This window comes from Fonticula alba (genome assembly GCF_000388065.1).
Source record: "Fonticula alba strain ATCC 38817 unplaced genomic scaffold supercont2.3, whole genome shotgun sequence".
NCBI classification, from domain to species: Eukaryota; order Rotosphaerida; family Fonticulaceae; genus Fonticula; species Fonticula alba.
Window position 1 is genome coordinate 554,876 of NW_009242973.1, and position 14,757 is coordinate 569,632.

Sequence of the window (14,757 nt, forward strand, 5' to 3'; positions counted from 1 at the left end):
GGGGATTCACGCACGGGCTTGGGGGCGCTCGTTGGCTCCTCGCCGCGGTCCCACGGCCAGGGGACTGCTCGCGGACGGCAGAGAGGCCAGCCCCCGGGCGCCCCGGGGACGCCCCGGGTGGCGTGCACTCTGTCGGGAGCTGATGGCACACATTTATGTCCCCCACCTTGCGCAAGGGCGCACCCAGGCGCCCTCGGCATCCACCATCCAGCAGCCACACACACACACACACACACCCTCTCCCCTCTCCCTCCTCCTGCCGTGTTTGTGCCCCCCACACCTTCTGGATACACCGCGCTTGCCCCTCCCCTCCTCTCCCCTTCGCCGTCACACACACACACACACACACACACACACGCACACACACACTCACACCCTCGGGCATCCTGCTCTCGCGGACCACCTCCAGTACCCAGCATCGAGGACCCCCTGCGCCTCGGCCGCCGCTCCTTCCCCACCGCTACGCCCCCTCTCGCGTGCGCGCGCGCGTGCTCCCAGCCATGTCCACTGCCACTGGGCATGCCGTCTATGGCGGCGGCACCGGGGCCTCCTCAGCCGCCTCCTCCCGGCACCAGCTCCCCTACCGCCCGGGTCTGCCGACGTTCCAGGGCTCTTCGCCCTTCATGCACAACGAGGACCCGGAGGACGGACGCCAATCGGCCACCGGGTCGCCGGAGTCCCAGCGCCACGCCGGAAGCCAGAAGTTCGCCGACCCGGCGGACTTCGGCGCCGCACCCCCAGTCCTCCACTCGGGTACGGCCCTATGCCCGCCCTTCTCTCCCCGCCCCCCCGCCCCCCCCCCCACACACACACACCCTGTCCAACTCGATGCTGCCAACACAGCACCGGGGCGGGCCGGGGCCGCGCGGCGCCGGCGCGCACTCCCACGCGGGCGGGCGCCCCCTCAGCCCGTGCCAATGGACTAACCGCCATCGCGCCAAGGCCTCTCCAGCGGCTGGACCATGGAAAAGGACCCCTCCGGTCGGAGGTACTTCAGCAGGTGCGCACACACGCCGCGGCGCCATCGACTCCGTCACATTCCGCGGCCACACCCGACCTGCCAGCCGAGCCTGACCATCGCCGAATGCCCCGGTGGGCCGGCGCTCGCACCCTGCGGCCGGCCGCCCGGCCGCCCGGCACAACATCCAGCTCCTCGCTCCAGTCGACCTCCTGGTTTGACCCGCGCATTCCGCTCGAGCGGTACTCGTCTTTTGGTATGCCCCCGGGCCCGGCGCAGTGGCATCGGGTGTTCCCCCGCACCCAGATGCCCTGCGGCCCCTGGCAAAAGTGCCGCACATACACACACACACACACACATCATGCTGACTCGGCCGTGCCCCCTCCGACGCCAGATAACCCCCCGGCCCCGGCCTTTGTCCGGACTGCCAAGTACATCCTGCGCGACTCGCGTCAGTATGGCTGTGCGTGCGAAGAGGACACTGCTGCGCCCTCGCCCACGCCCGCGCCCGCCCCCCGCCCCCCCTCGCCATTACCATCCCCCCGGTACCTGACCATGCCCACGCCGCCGCGTGCCACACCTCCCACCCCGGCCCCGGCCCACCTCCGTGCCGCCGCGCACTTGCTGCCACAGTCTCCTTCCTTGACGGCGATCGCCTGGTGCGCAGCGCGCGCGCCTACCGGAAGGAGACCTCCGGCGCGCGCATGCGCAAGGGTGACCTCGAGAAGATGGTCCGCCAGGCGATGCGCTCCGCCCGGGACTGGGTGGCCCAGGGCCTGCAGGAGAGCCCCTACGCCAAGCCCACCCCGCCGGCCGACCCGGCGAGCGTCACCGACGCCGCTGTCTCCGAGAAGGACACCGAGCTGAATGCCGCGGCCGGGCGCGTCACCGATCGCGTGTTCTCCCTCCTGGACCTGTGCGTGGGTCTTGCCTCTCGAGGACCGGTCCCCGGGCGGGGGACTTTGCGCAAGCCCCTGTGACTGACCGGGACACCCCCCCGCCCCCTCCTCCTTCCCCGCTTCCCCGCTTCCCCGCTTCCCCGCTTCCCCGGACCCACTCGCCCCAGGGAGTATCAGCAACATTGCGAGCTGCGAAGCGGCCTGATCGCGCTGGCCTTCATGAGTCGCATCCGCTTCCGCAAGAAGCTGGAAGGTGCGTGTACATGCAGACACACACGCACACACAGACGCATATATGGGCCTTGTTCATGCCTCGGATGGCAGGGGCTGTGCGCCCCCCCCCCCCCTCAAGACGCGGCGGGGGAGGCAAACGGCAGGCCGAGCACACAGGCACACACAATGCCGACACCCCCCCCCCCCCCGGCGGCCGGATGATTGACACCTCCCTCCTTCACCACACATGGGGACTCGCACGCGCCCACGCCTACATCCAGTGGTCGCCGACACGCTCGACACCACGGGCAAGCGCATGCTCACCGTCGACCACATCACCTTCCTGCTGGAAACCCTGCATCAGGTACGCCGACGAGGGGTGCCCCTCACAATGTGCCGTCCACATGAGCGCCACCCCCACTGACACGCGCATTGCCTGGTCCCGGCCTCGCCCACGCTCCCGATTCCGATCCGCTCCCCCTCTGCCTGCCGAATGCCGCGCAGCTGATCGAGCACCCGGACTACCGGTATCGCCTGCTGATGCCGGGCCAGGCCAAAGTCCAGGCGAAGGTTCGTGGCCCTGGACACCGGCGCCCGCCTTGCGAGGAGCTGCCAAACGCTAATGCCCCCCCCCCTCTCTCCCACCGTGCCATGCTCTCCCGGGCCGCGGCTTCGGTCCGGGCTCGCCCACCCACAGCGCCTTCTTTTGGTGGCGGCCACCGGCAATCCCAACGCCGCCGACCAGCCGGCCGTCGACCAGAGCGGGTCCATCATCCTCGGCCGGCGCGCTGGCGACCCGGAGGAGGTGTCGGCCACCCAGCTGGCGGACTACATCATTGGCGGAGTGGAGCACCTCCGGAAGATGGCCAAGAGCCGGAGCCGCAAGCGCGACAAGAACCTGCCCGACAACTTGGTCGAGGAGTTCGAGCTGGAGCTGCCCGATCCGCCGGGGCTGCCGCCCATCCTGCGGGCCTTCCGCATGATGGAGCGCATTGACGCGGCGGAGCGGGGTGCGTGCTCGACACACGACGGGCGGCCTGGCTGTGGCGGTGCACCGCCCCCCTTCTGCCACCGCTCCGGCATGGAGAGCGATGACGTGAGGGAGGAAGGGCACCGGGGCGCCACGCAGGGCAGAGGGGGGCGGGGGGGGGGCCACCTTCTGCTTCTCCTGGGCGCAGGGACTTTCGCCGACATTTGGGTCCCATCTTGGAGACGCACATGCAGCTATTCACACACACGAACACACACACACACACATACATGCATACATATACATCGCTCGTAGTTACCCACGAGGGAACCATCTGCGCCGCCTGCAGTGCCAGCCCCATCCAGGGGCTTCTGTATGAACTGGCAAAGCCCCATAGCTTGTCGCCGCCGAGCTCGCGCGGGGCTTCGCACGACGGCACTTCGCCGGCGCCCGGCTCGTCGGCCGGGCCGGCCACCGATTCCAAGCGCAAGTTGAGCTTGCGCTTTGGCGGGGGCAGGAGCCGGTCCACCGGCGACCAGGCCGCGGCCCCCGGTGGCGGCACGGCGGCCACCGGCCCCGGGGCTGCCGGCGACAAGGCCCCCGAGAGCCGCACCGTGTCGGCCGGCCAGGCAGTCGAGACCACGGGCACGGATTTGTGCGCGGACTGCTTCTGGGCCGGGCGCGGGCCCGCCACTCTAACTCCGGCCGCCGGGGCCGGCGCCGGGGCCACCCCGCCCTCGCCCTGGCTTCTCGGGACCCTGTCGCCCTTCTCCCGGCCGCTGGATGCCGACGACGCCTCGGGGTCCGGCGCCAAGACCGCCGCCACGCTGCCGCCGCCCCTCAGCCCGGGCCTGGTGGCGGTGGAGCGCGCGCGCTCGGTCACCCGTCGCCGCTCGGCCGGTCCCAGTCCCCTGTCCCAACAGGCCGGTGCCGCTGACGCCGCGGCCGATGCCGCCAAGAAGGCCGACAAGAAGAAGTCCGGCATGCGGGGACTATTCCGGTGCGTCCCCGGGGGGAGAGGGAGAGCGTCCCGCTGCCCGCATCGAGCCCGCCAAACAGGGCTGGCCATGCAGCAGCGGGGACGGGCAGCACACCTCGCGGCGAGGAGGGAGCCAGAAGGGGCGCGCAGGAGCAGGCCGAGAGAGGCCCTCACCGCGAGCGGGGTGACGCCCGGCCTAGGATACATGGCATGGGGGGTGCCAGGGGGGAGGGCCGCCATACGGGCGCAAACAACACACTTCGCCGACGGCCACTGACAGCCAGACCATGCTGTGCCCACACGTGTGCGGGGCACCCGCCGCCGCGACCGGTCGTGTCGCGCACAGGCGCATCAGCAGCGGCCCGCTGGCCGGCGGATCCGGCACCCGCCGCGACGCCCCGGCCGCCGGGCAGCAGCCCCCCGCCGCGCACCACCACCCCGCCCTGTCGGAGGAGCACCAGGCCATTGCCCGGTCGCTCAGTCGCGAGGAGACCGCCGTGACGGATCTCCACCAGCAGCAACGGCAGTTCCACGAGACGGTTGGTGTGCAGCCGCTTTCCCCGGGCGGGGTGGCCTCCTACTCGCCGGAGGACGACCACGACGACGAGGAGGAGGACGGCCATGACAACGAGAGCCACCACCATGGCCACCGTCACCATGACGAGCATTCCGACGGCTACGACAGCTACGACAGCTACGACAGCTACTACTCCGACGAGGAGGAGGACGAGGACGAGGAGGAGGATGAGGAGTATTCCGACGAGGAGAACGCCCGGGTCGGCACGATCCCGAGCCGCCACCACCACCACCTGCAGCAGCAGCAGCAGCACGGGCGGTACGCCCATGGCGCGGGGCATGTGGCCTCGGCTGCCGGGGCTGCGGCCGTGCGCACATCGGTCGCTGCTCCTGCCGCGTCGCGCGGCCGCACCGGCGGACACCCGCATGATGATGGCCATCACAGCCACGACGACGGGTCGTACTCGGACGAGCCCGAGGAGGAGGATGACTATGACAATGAGGAGGAGGAGGAGGAGGAGGAAGACCATGGGGGCCATCTCCATGAGGCCCACCAGCGTCAGCACCACCGGCACCTCAAGGTGGCACCCTCGACGCGCATGAGCCACTCCCAACATCATGGTCATCATCATGGTGAGGATGGCCGCCGGCATGAGAGCGATTTCAGCGCCAGCAATGATGAGCATGATGATGAGCATGATGAGGAGGAGGATGAGGACCACAGCGACGTGGAGTACGGCCAGGGAGCTGGCGGCTCGGCTAATGTGGCTCGCCCGGCGGTGGCCGCCATGCACCACCACCATCGCCACCCCCCGCGCCAGCAGGCCGCCGCCGCCGCCGCCGCCGCCGCCGCCCGCGGTCACTCGCAGGATAGCTTCTACTCTGACGAGGAAGATGACCAGGAAACCGACACCGAGTCGGTGTACCATGACGCGTCGGAGTCCGCTTCGGATATCGACAGCCCGGTGGTGCGTTCGGTTCGTGCGTGAATGTGCAATCCCGAGCACCGTGTACCGCACGACGACCGGAGCGCATATCCCCGAGGCCCCGAGAGGGGGGGACGCGCGCGGAAACGCGGCATGCCATCGGAAAGCCCGCCGGGAAGATCCCATGTGGTGTGCAGAGTGCGAGCTGCTCCCGCTGCCGTTGCTGGGGGGAGGGTCTATGCCCTTTTTTAAGGACCGAGGGATGGTGAGCATGCCGAGATGCGGATACTCACACAGACACACGGGCAGATGCATGTCTGTGTGTGTGTGTGTTTGTGTGTGTTTGTGCGCATGCGCAGACGGGCACATAATGTACTGTAGGATAGACAGGTGCCACGCTCTTTGGGCAGAACGGGGAGGGGGGGGGGGGGGGAGGGGGAACAGGAGGCGCCTACCTAGATCAAGGAGCCGGATCTCAAGCAGGAGGAGAGCGTGGTGGGAGAGGGGGCGGCGGAAGGGCCTGCCTGATCCGCCCGTGCGTGCGTGCGTGCGTGCGTGCGTGCGTGCGGGTGTAGGTGGCTTTGGTATGTATTTCGTGCGGGGAAGGAGGGCACGGCCGATGTCTCAGGAAGGGGCAGGCTGGTTGCGGAGAACGTGCAGGAGGCTGGCCTGGAGGCTCGCCGAATCCGGTGTCCCGGCGCCAGGCGACTCGGGCGCTTGGGACAGGGGCACCGCCGCGTGGGCCACCGCCTGGCTGATGCCCTGCCGGAGCGCTTGGATGGACACCCGGCCCTGAGCGGCCATCGAGTCGCGCACAGCGCCCAGCAGCTCCGGAGGCAGGTGAATGAACCTGTCGGGCGAGCGGGTGAGCGGCCGGGCACGGGGCAAGGAAAGGCGTTGTCATGTCAGCGTCCGAAAAAGGCAAAGGGCGAGGAGGGGAAGGGGGGAAGAAGACAGACACGAACACACGCAGACAGAGGGAGAGAGAGAGAGAGAGAGGGAGGGAGGGAGGGAAAGCAAGAAGGACAAACACCCCACGCACCGACCGCGGTTGTCAAAGATCCCAGGTAGCTCGGCTGATCGGGCCAACTCAGTCAGGAAGTCCACCAGGACCGGAGTCCCGAGACCCAGTTGAGCGGCGGCCGCTTCCACCAGGATCACACCCTGGCCCTGGGCCACCAGGCGCCGGATGTGCGCCAAATACCGGGCCCGGTCGGCCACAGCAATCGAGTCCTGCCCGGTGGCTGCGATGACCACCGACGCATCGTACACCGAGTCTTGGAAGCGGGCTCGACGCCGCGCTCGCTCCTCGCGAGCGCGGCGGCGCGCCGCGTCTGCCCGGACATCGCGGTCGCCAGATTCGAGGACGCCCCCATCGGTGACCTCGTCCCCCAGGCCATCCTCGTCGTCCTCATCGCTGAGCAGCACCACATCCTCCGCTGGGTCGAAGGCGCCCAGGGGGCCTGCCGCCCGGTCCGGCCCGGCCAAGCCACCCGGCGCCACAGCCTGCGCGGGAGGGGCCCCGCGCGCACGGGCCGCCATCGCCGCGTCCCGCTGCGAGGTGAGCCGCGTGCTGGCCGACAGGAGTTGCTCGTATGAGGCGTCAGCCGACACCAGCCCCAGCGCCAGGAGTTCCTGCCGCTGACGGTCCAGATGTCGGCGCTGCTGCCGGGACATCGTTCGAAGGGTCTGCCCGCGGCCGGGCGCCCGGGCCGAGGCCAAGTGGCGAGCCCGAGCTGCCCGCATCAAGGGGTGGTCCGTTTTCCGAAGCCAGAAATAATGCCCGAAGAAGAGCGCCGACAGAAGCAGCGCCCCCCAGGTCCCCGGGCTGATCGGATGGCCGACCAAGCCCGAGAGCGTGGGGCCGATCATTGATCAATGGGTGGAGAAGGGAAGGGAGGGACGGAGGGAGGGGGGGGGGGAGGGGGCGAAGAGAAGGGATGACCCCCACCTGGGTTGGCCACTGGTGGCTTTGGACGCGCCCTTTTCTCCACCGAGAGGGCGAGGGGGGAGTGAGGGAGCAACCTCGCGCTTCGGCCAGTTCGTGCGCCAGGGGGACGGGGGGTAGACGCCTGCCTCCGTGCTCTCTTGCCAGCCATCTCTCGACCGCCATCCGTGTGCACCCTCGGCGGGTGGCGGGTCGATCGCCGGCCCGAATGCCACCAACGTTGGATTGGCTTGGAGCAAATAATCCTTCCAACATGGACGCGTGATCAGCGGGAGTGGGTCACATTTCACGCACGCACATTGTGGTCCTCGCCCCCCCCCCACCCGGCTCAGATCCCCCGCCAGTGTGCGGCTTGACCAACGGCCGGGGTCCAAGGAGGAGTGCGATCTTGGGCCCCTGCCCCTCTGGACGCCACCCAAGTGCGGGCTGCTCATGGCAAGGACCCGCCGCGGGGGCCGCACGGTCATCTAGCTGCCTCCCCCCCTCCTCCCCTCCCTCTCTCTCTCTCTCTCTCTCTCTGCCCATCCATCACCACGGCCATTTAAACATACACGCGCACGCCTCCCCTCTCCCTCCCTCCCTCCCTCCCTCCCTCAACAAAGCCTAGCGATGTCTGATCCTGACCGTCCCGCTGATGGCGAGACTCCCTCTCCTGTCCCCCCCGTCGACGCGACCCCCGCCGCTGCGGCTGCCAGTGCCCCTGCTGGCGGTGATGACACAGCCATCGCCGAGGACAATACCCCCCGCCCTCGGCACATCTGCAGCGGCCTGCGTGTGCCAGCCTCGCGCAAGCCTCTGGCCACGCTGCCAAAACGCCTGACCGATCTGACTGCCGAGGAGAAGCGCCTCACGACCACGGTGCATGCTCTGCTACGCAAGGCTCGGCCTCGGACCCCGGTGCCGGATTTGACCCCGCAGCTGTGGCTCCGTCGGCAGGCCGGCAGCCTGGTGGAGATTGGCGGCATTGCCGACTCGCCGTTGGCCCGCTGGTTCCTCGGTCTGGTGAAGAACAGCTGGCCCACCGAGGAGGAGCTCCTACTTGCCGGGGGTGACGCCATCGAGAAGGATCTTGCTCGGGGATTGGACTTCTTCGCACGTCGGGCGCCGGCTCTGTTTGATCTGCTCGGGACCAGCATCGCGGTGTGCGAGGCTTTCAGCCTGGCGGTGACGGCCGAGGATGAGGCTGAGGCCAAGGCTGACGCTGGGACTGGCACCAAGGCTGCGACTGAAGTCGACACCGGGACTGGGACCGGAGCCAACGCCGAGGCTGGCACCCGGGCCGCGACCGAGGACAAGGTTGAATCCAATACCGATGCCGGTGCCGATGCCGATGCCGGTGCCGATGCCGATGCCGGTGCCGGTGCCGGTGCCGACTCCAACACCAACTCCAAGGCTGATGCCGGTGGCGACTCCAAGGCTGATGCCAGCCCCGAGGCCGATGGCGACGCTGCCTGGGCTCACGCCGAACGCCAATACGCGCAGGCCGAGCACCGTCTGGCCCTGGGCCTGCGTCTCCTGCTGGGCGCCGAGCTGGCCGAGGTCCTTCTCTGGCGTGTGGGTGCCTTCTCCTTCTATGTGGCCAACATCATCGAGGGTGCCTTGAAGGAGCAGGGCGGCCTGATGGAGCAGGCGCCCAGCTGGCTGGCCGGGCGTGTGGCCCAGGGGACCAAGTACCTGCGCGCCCTGCACCGGGTCCACGATTACGACGCGCGCACGTGCATCCCCCTGCCGTACGGTGTCCGGCCGCTGACCGGGGCCGAACATCGCAGCCCTGCCCTGGATCTCGGCCCGTTGCAGTACATCCGCAACTCCAACTACACCTTGTCTTTGGTGTTCCTGGCCGAGATGGAACTCCTTCGCGAGGTGCTGGCGACGCCCTCCGAGCTGAACACCGACGCCGTACGTTGTCGGTCGTCTTTCATCCATCGTGCACACGCGTGCGGTGGGGAGAGGGCGGAGAGCCTCCTGGGCCTTCACCCGCCCGGTCCCCATGTATATGCCACCCTCCCCCCCCCCCTCCCGAGCTGACCTTTACCCCACCGCCACTCCCCCTTTCTTTCTCTCTCTCTCTCTCTCCCTCGTATGGAACGACCGCAATGTAGACGGCCGAGGCGCTGCGCGCCTCCTTCCGCATGGCTGGCATGTATATCGCGGTGACCGAGCTTTCTGGCGGCCGCCAGGCCGGTTGGGAGCTGGAGCCTGCGCAGAAGCTCCGGGAACAGGTTGCCAAAAAGCTGGCCCTCTAGACCGGGCCAATATACATGGAGCCGACGGGGGGGGAGGGGCGGGAGGGCCACGGAAGTGTGCCATCCTGTGCGGCCAATCCACCTCTCCAAGAATATGGCCAAGTGCCCGCAGTGGTGGGGATGGGGGGGGAGGGGCAGCACAGACGAGGTGCATGGTGTGCATGTGGACGGTGTATATTGTACATCGAGGTGAGAGCGCGCAGGGAGGGGGAGGGGGGGGGCGCCAGAGGCACACCAGTCCAAGTGGCTCAGAGCTTGACGAAGCTGGTCTTGCCGGCGACGGTCTTGACGTTGAAGATGGCGCCGCTGGCGGGGCGCTCCTCGGTGCCCTTGGCCCAGGCGATAACCGCCCTGGGTGAGTCCGGTGGAGGGGCGGGGGGGGGGGGGGGGGAAGGGCGACACGAAAGTCAGACGGAGCGGCACCACGGGGGAGAGGGCATGAAGCGAGGGGGAGGGGGGAGCACGCACTCGGGGATGACGGTGATCGGGTTCCAGGAGGAGAAGTCGGTGTCGGCGGCGGCCCAGCTGCGGTTGCTAGGGGTGTCGAGGGTGTTGCTGTGGGGGCAAAGGGGACGCGAAGGGGGGAGCGTCAGCGACCGACGCAACAGGGAGGGAGGGAGAGGGAGAGAGAGAGAGAGAGAGGGGGGAGAGGGAGGGAGGGAGGGAAGAAGCGGCAGGCATGCAGGTGGCCAGACGTACGGGAGGAAGCCCACGGCAATGGAGTCGGCAGGCATGCCAGAGTCAGCCTGGCCGAGGGAAGTCACCAGGTGGTGGACGGCGGCCTTGGCAAGACCGTAACCCATGAAGCCTGCGTACGAGCCGGTGGGGAGCGGAGGGGAGGGCGGGGGATCGTCAGATGTCGCAAGGGTAGGCCGGGGACATGCTGCGGGGAGGGACGCACCGGCAGTCGGCCCAAGGGCACCAGCAGAGCCCACCAGGGCAAGGATACCGTTGCTGGAGGAGGAGGAGGAGGAGGAGGAGAGTCCCGGAGGCGCGCGGAGCAAACAGGTGAAATCACAGAGCAGGGCGGGCCGGGGCGGTGAGGGAGGATGTCAGTGTGCAAGTCCAGCCCAATCGCCCAGCGGGCGGGCGGATGGGGAGCGGGGGGAGATGGAGCGCGGCGCGGAGGCCTGGGCCACACATACGCCTTCAGGCTGCTGCCGGCGATGGCGGCGGCCACGGCACTGCTGACGATGCTCTGGCTGACAGAGGCATCGACGCCCTTGGCGAAAGCCACCGGGTCAGCCACCGAGCCGCCGACCCAGCCGCCGGCCGGGCAGATGATCACGTCGTAGAGGTCCTTCTCGCGGAAGGCGGCCGGGATGGCCTCGAGCATGGCCTCCACGGAGTTGGTGGCGGCCGAGGCCACGATGATGTGCTTGCCATCGACGGAGGCCGTCTCGGCGCGGCTGACCTGGGTGATGTCCTGCATGCGACCGGTGGGCAGGGGACCGAAGGAGAGGGGCAATCGGGCAGGGTCAGTGATCGGGTGAAGCCCCGGCACGGGGGCCAGCACGGAGGCCGGGCGCCCGGACGGCCGCATGGGAGAGAGAGAGGGGGGGAGGGAGGGAGGGAGGGAGGGAGTGGGAGGAAGTGGGAGGGAGTGGGAGGAAGTGGGAGGAAGTGGGAGGGAGTGGGAGGAAGTGGGAGGGAGAGGGAGAGAGAGAGAGAGAGAGAGAGACGTGGAGGAACAAGAGGAAGGGAGACGTACGTAGCCAGCGGTCTGGAAGGTCTCGACGCAGGCCTTGCCAAGGGCGCCCTGGCAGCCGATGATGAGGACGGTGGGGGAGGTCATGGTGGGCGGGGGGGGTGGGAGGGGGACGGAAGAGGCGAAGGCAGGTGGGATGCGGGACGTCTCGGTGCGGCCCCAGCCCCAAGGTCGCGCGCCCAGCCCGGTGGCCGAAGACCTGGGGCACTCTCTCCATTGCCCCTCCGACCAGGATCTGTCCTTCAGGACAGTGGCCTCCCCCCGTCCCCCGTCCCCCCCCCCCCTCCACCGGACACCAGGCACCCACAGGCTTGGGGCGCGCGCGCGGCCTCAGCCCTCCCCGTTCCCCCAGAGCAGGGGGCGATGAGACGGACAAACGAGACCCGACCATCGGGGGGGAGTTGGCGGGGGGCCCCCCCTCCGGTGGCTAGTCGCCGCCACCGCCGGGAGCTGCACTGTCGATGTGTTGTCGGCCGAGCAAGTCACCTCGGCTTGGGGCGCACACGTGATGGGCCCATCGCCATGCCCCCGCGCACCTACCCACGCCCGACGCCACACACAGGGCTCGCCCCCCCCCCCCCCCCCCCCCCCCCCCCCCCCCCCCCGCACCCCCCCCCACCCCTGCCGTTGGCGCCTGCCCGCCCTGCTGCCCCCGATGTCTGTGCGTCGGCCGCTTGTCGCTGCTCGAACAAAAGGACCCACGGGAATGGCCCCGCCCAGGAGGCGGCGAGGGCGACGCGCAGGCGCAGTGCGCATGTGCCTGCACACGGGGGAAATGGTGTGGATTCTTTGGAGTTTTTCTTGTTTGTGGTGCCACAGCGCAGATGGTACAAGGGGGGAGGGGAAGGCAGGTAACGGGGGGAGGAGAAGGCCGCAGCCGAGCTGAAATGAGGAAGCCGCGCGCGCGCGCGCATGGAGAGGAGGGAGGGAGAAGGGAGGGGCACACACGGAGAGGCGCACAACCCTTGCGCCGTCTCCTCTCGCTGGTGGGACTTCGGCGTTTGAGGGGAATGATGAAGGGGAGCGGGAGCGGGAGCGGGAGGGGGGCGATATGAGGGGAAAGGCGGCGATAGGGGCCTGGTGGTGGTGGTGGTGGCGGCGGCGGCGGCGGCGGCGGGGTAAGGCGCCCCGGCCCCTGGCCACGCACATGAACATGCACGCATCATACACACACACACACACACACGCGCGCGCGCGCGCGGACCCGCGCCGGGCCCCTGCACGCGACACACCATCCCACCTCGCTCCCCTCTCGCCCCGCCTTTAGCAGCCCCGCCCCGGCATTCGGCCACCCCCTTGTCCCGAATGCGGGGGGGAGGGGGGGGGGGGAAGAGAAGGGCCGCCAGGCACACTAGGGGACCACAGCGAGGGAAGTGAATTTGCGCCCAGGCACACAGACAGACCGCTTAGTAGACACGCTTGACCGGGGGCACGGGCTTGCACTCCTCCTCGTCGAGGGTGGTCTTGGTGACATCGCGGTACCAGATCTTGGTCTTGCCGGTGGTGGGGCAAGTGTAGGAGAGAGTGTGCTTGATCCAGTTGGCGTCGTCACGCTCGGGGAAGTCCTCGCGGGCGTGGGCACCGCGGGACTCCTTGCGCTCGCGGGCGGCGTAGATGGTCTGCACGGCGTTGAGCATGAGGTTCTGCAGCTCCAGGGTCTCGATCAGGTCGGTGTTCCAGACGACACCCTTGTCCTTGATGTAGACGTCCTTGAGGGTGGTGTTGATCTCGTCCATGCGCTCGCAACCCTCGGCCAGGGTCTCCTGGGTGCGGAAGACACCGGCATCCAGCTGCATGGTGCGCTGCATGTTGCCACGGATCTCGGCGGTCGAGAGGGTGCCCTCCTTGAAGCGGAGGTGGTCCAGGTTGGCGATGGAGGCCTCGCCGGCGGTGTCCGGCAGGGGAGACAGCGCCTCGCCGGGCTTGTGGTTGTCGCGAATGTGCAGGGCACAAGCACGACCGAAGACCACGATGTCCAGCAGGGAGTTGGCACCCAGACGGTTGGCACCGTGCACGGACACGCAGGCCGCCTCACCGGCGGCATAGAGGCCGGGCACGACGGTGTCCTTGCCGTCCTTGTTGTTGATCACCTGGCCGTGGTAGTTGGTGGGAATGCCACCCATGTTGTAGTGCACGGTCGGCAGGACGGGAATCGGCTCCTTGGTGACGTCGACACCGGCGAAAATGGCCGCGGTCTCGGAAATACCCGGCAGGCGCTCGGCCAGCAGCTCCTTCGGCAGGTGGTGCAGGTTCAGGTGGATGTGGTCCTTGTTGGGGCCGACACCGCGACCCTCGCGGATCTCGATGGTCATGGCGCGGGAGACAACATCGCGCGAGGCCAGATCCTTGGCGGTGGGGGCATAGCGCTCCATGAAGCGCTCACCCAGGGAGTTGGTCAGGTAGCCACCCTCACCGCGGGAACCCTCGGTGATGAGGCACCCGGCGCGGTAGATACCGGTCGGGTGGAACTGGACAAACTCCTGGTCCTGCAGGGGCAGGCCAGCGCGGGTGACCATACCACCACCATCACCGGTGCAGGTGTGGGCCGAGGTGCAGGAGAAGTAGGCACGCCCGTAGCCACCGGTGGCCAGGACGGTGTTGTTGGCGCGGAAGCGGTGCAGGCTGCCGTCCTCCATGTTCATGGCGATGACACCGATGCAGGCGCCGGAGTCGTCCATGATCAGGTCCAGGGCGAAGTACTCGATGAAGAACTTGGTGTTGTGCTTGACGGCCTGGCCGTAGAGGGTGTGGAGGATGGCATGCCCGGTGCGATCGGCCACCGCGCAGCAGCGGTACGCCTGGGACCCCTTGCCGAAGTTGAGGCTCTGCCCGCCGAAAGCGCGCTGGTAGATCTTGCCCTCCGGGGTGCGGGAGAAGGGGACACCGTAGTGCTCGAGCTCGATCACGGTGTTCGGGGCCTCCTTGCACATGTAGTGGATGGCGTCCTGGTCACCGAGCCAGTCGGACCCCTTGACGGTGTCGTACATGTGCCAGCGCCAGTCATCCTCGGTCATGTTGCCGAGAGCGGCGTTGACACCACCCTGGATGTGTGTGTGTGTGTGTGTGTGACGGGGGAGGGGGGGAGAATGAGTAAAGGGCCCACGGGAGTGGGGGGGGGGGAGGGGGCGCGGAGGGTGGAGGGGAGAGGGATGTTCGTACCTGGGCGGCAACAGTGTGCGAGCGGGTGGGGAAGAGCTTGGTGATGCAGGCAACGCGGTGACCGCCCTCGGCCAGACCGAAGGCAGCGCGGAGACCGGCACCACCGGCACCGACGACGACGGCGTCATACTCGTGGTCGATGACCTTGTAGTCACCGGCGACGTGCTGTGTGTGTGCGTGTGTGCGCGCGCATATGAGGGGATGGAGCAAAGAGATGGCGGAGGGAGAGGGAGAG

At 68.6% G+C, this 14,757-nt stretch overlaps 5 protein-coding genes across 5 annotated transcripts in view; 2 read left to right on the forward strand and 3 right to left on the reverse strand.

Moving 5' to 3' along the window:
• Window positions 1–223: 223 nt before the first annotated feature.
• Window positions 224–4,758, forward strand: H696_01926 (hypothetical protein). Its single transcript, XM_009495827.1, has 11 exons — window positions 224–263; window positions 410–753; window positions 943–1,000; window positions 1,150–1,214; window positions 1,353–1,421; window positions 1,592–1,874; window positions 2,025–2,110; window positions 2,352–2,434; window positions 2,575–2,640; window positions 2,768–3,080; window positions 3,356–4,758. The coding sequence occupies exons 2-11, from the start codon at window positions 501–503 to the stop codon at window positions 4,294–4,296; spliced, it is 2,217 nt and encodes a 738-aa protein (XP_009494102.1). The 5' UTR covers window positions 224–263; window positions 410–500; the 3' UTR covers window positions 4,297–4,758.
• A 1,273-nt stretch (window positions 4,759–6,031) lies between these two features.
• Window positions 6,032–7,380, reverse strand: H696_01927 (hypothetical protein). The gene is made up of 2 exons (XM_009495828.1): window positions 6,504–7,380; window positions 6,032–6,311 (listed from the first exon to the last, which is right to left on the reverse strand). The coding sequence occupies exons 1-2, from the start codon at window positions 7,331–7,333 to the stop codon at window positions 6,086–6,088; spliced, it is 1,056 nt and encodes a 351-aa protein (XP_009494103.1). The 5' UTR covers window positions 7,334–7,380; the 3' UTR covers window positions 6,032–6,085.
• A 638-nt stretch (window positions 7,381–8,018) lies between these two features.
• H696_01928 (hypothetical protein) lies at window positions 8,019–9,752 on the forward strand (the record flags this gene model as incomplete). The annotated part of the gene is made up of 2 exons (XM_009495829.1): window positions 8,019–9,308; window positions 9,512–9,752. The coding sequence occupies 2 exons, from the start codon at window positions 8,019–8,021 to the stop codon at window positions 9,653–9,655; spliced, it is 1,434 nt and encodes a 477-aa protein (XP_009494104.1). The 3' UTR covers window positions 9,656–9,752.
• Window positions 9,753–9,811: 59 nt separating this feature from the next.
• Window positions 9,812–11,471, reverse strand: H696_01929 (hypothetical protein). The gene is made up of 6 exons (XM_009495830.1): window positions 11,367–11,471; window positions 10,801–11,081; window positions 10,557–10,609; window positions 10,355–10,463; window positions 10,124–10,210; window positions 9,812–10,006 (listed from the first exon to the last, which is right to left on the reverse strand). The coding sequence occupies exons 1-6, from the start codon at window positions 11,448–11,450 to the stop codon at window positions 9,904–9,906; spliced, it is 717 nt and encodes a 238-aa protein (XP_009494105.1). The 5' UTR covers window positions 11,451–11,471; the 3' UTR covers window positions 9,812–9,903.
• A 1,298-nt stretch (window positions 11,472–12,769) lies between these two features.
• H696_01930 (succinate dehydrogenase [ubiquinone] flavoprotein subunit, mitochondrial) overlaps window positions 12,770–14,757 on the reverse strand; it is a gene marked incomplete at both ends in the record, with an annotated part of 6,126 nt that continues 4,138 nt past the window's right edge. The window contains 2 exons of the mRNA XM_009495831.1: window positions 12,770–14,404; window positions 14,523–14,687. Coding sequence (XP_009494106.1) covers window positions 12,770–14,404; window positions 14,523–14,687 — 1,800 coding nt within the window. The remainder of the gene's footprint in view (window positions 14,405–14,522; window positions 14,688–14,757) is intronic.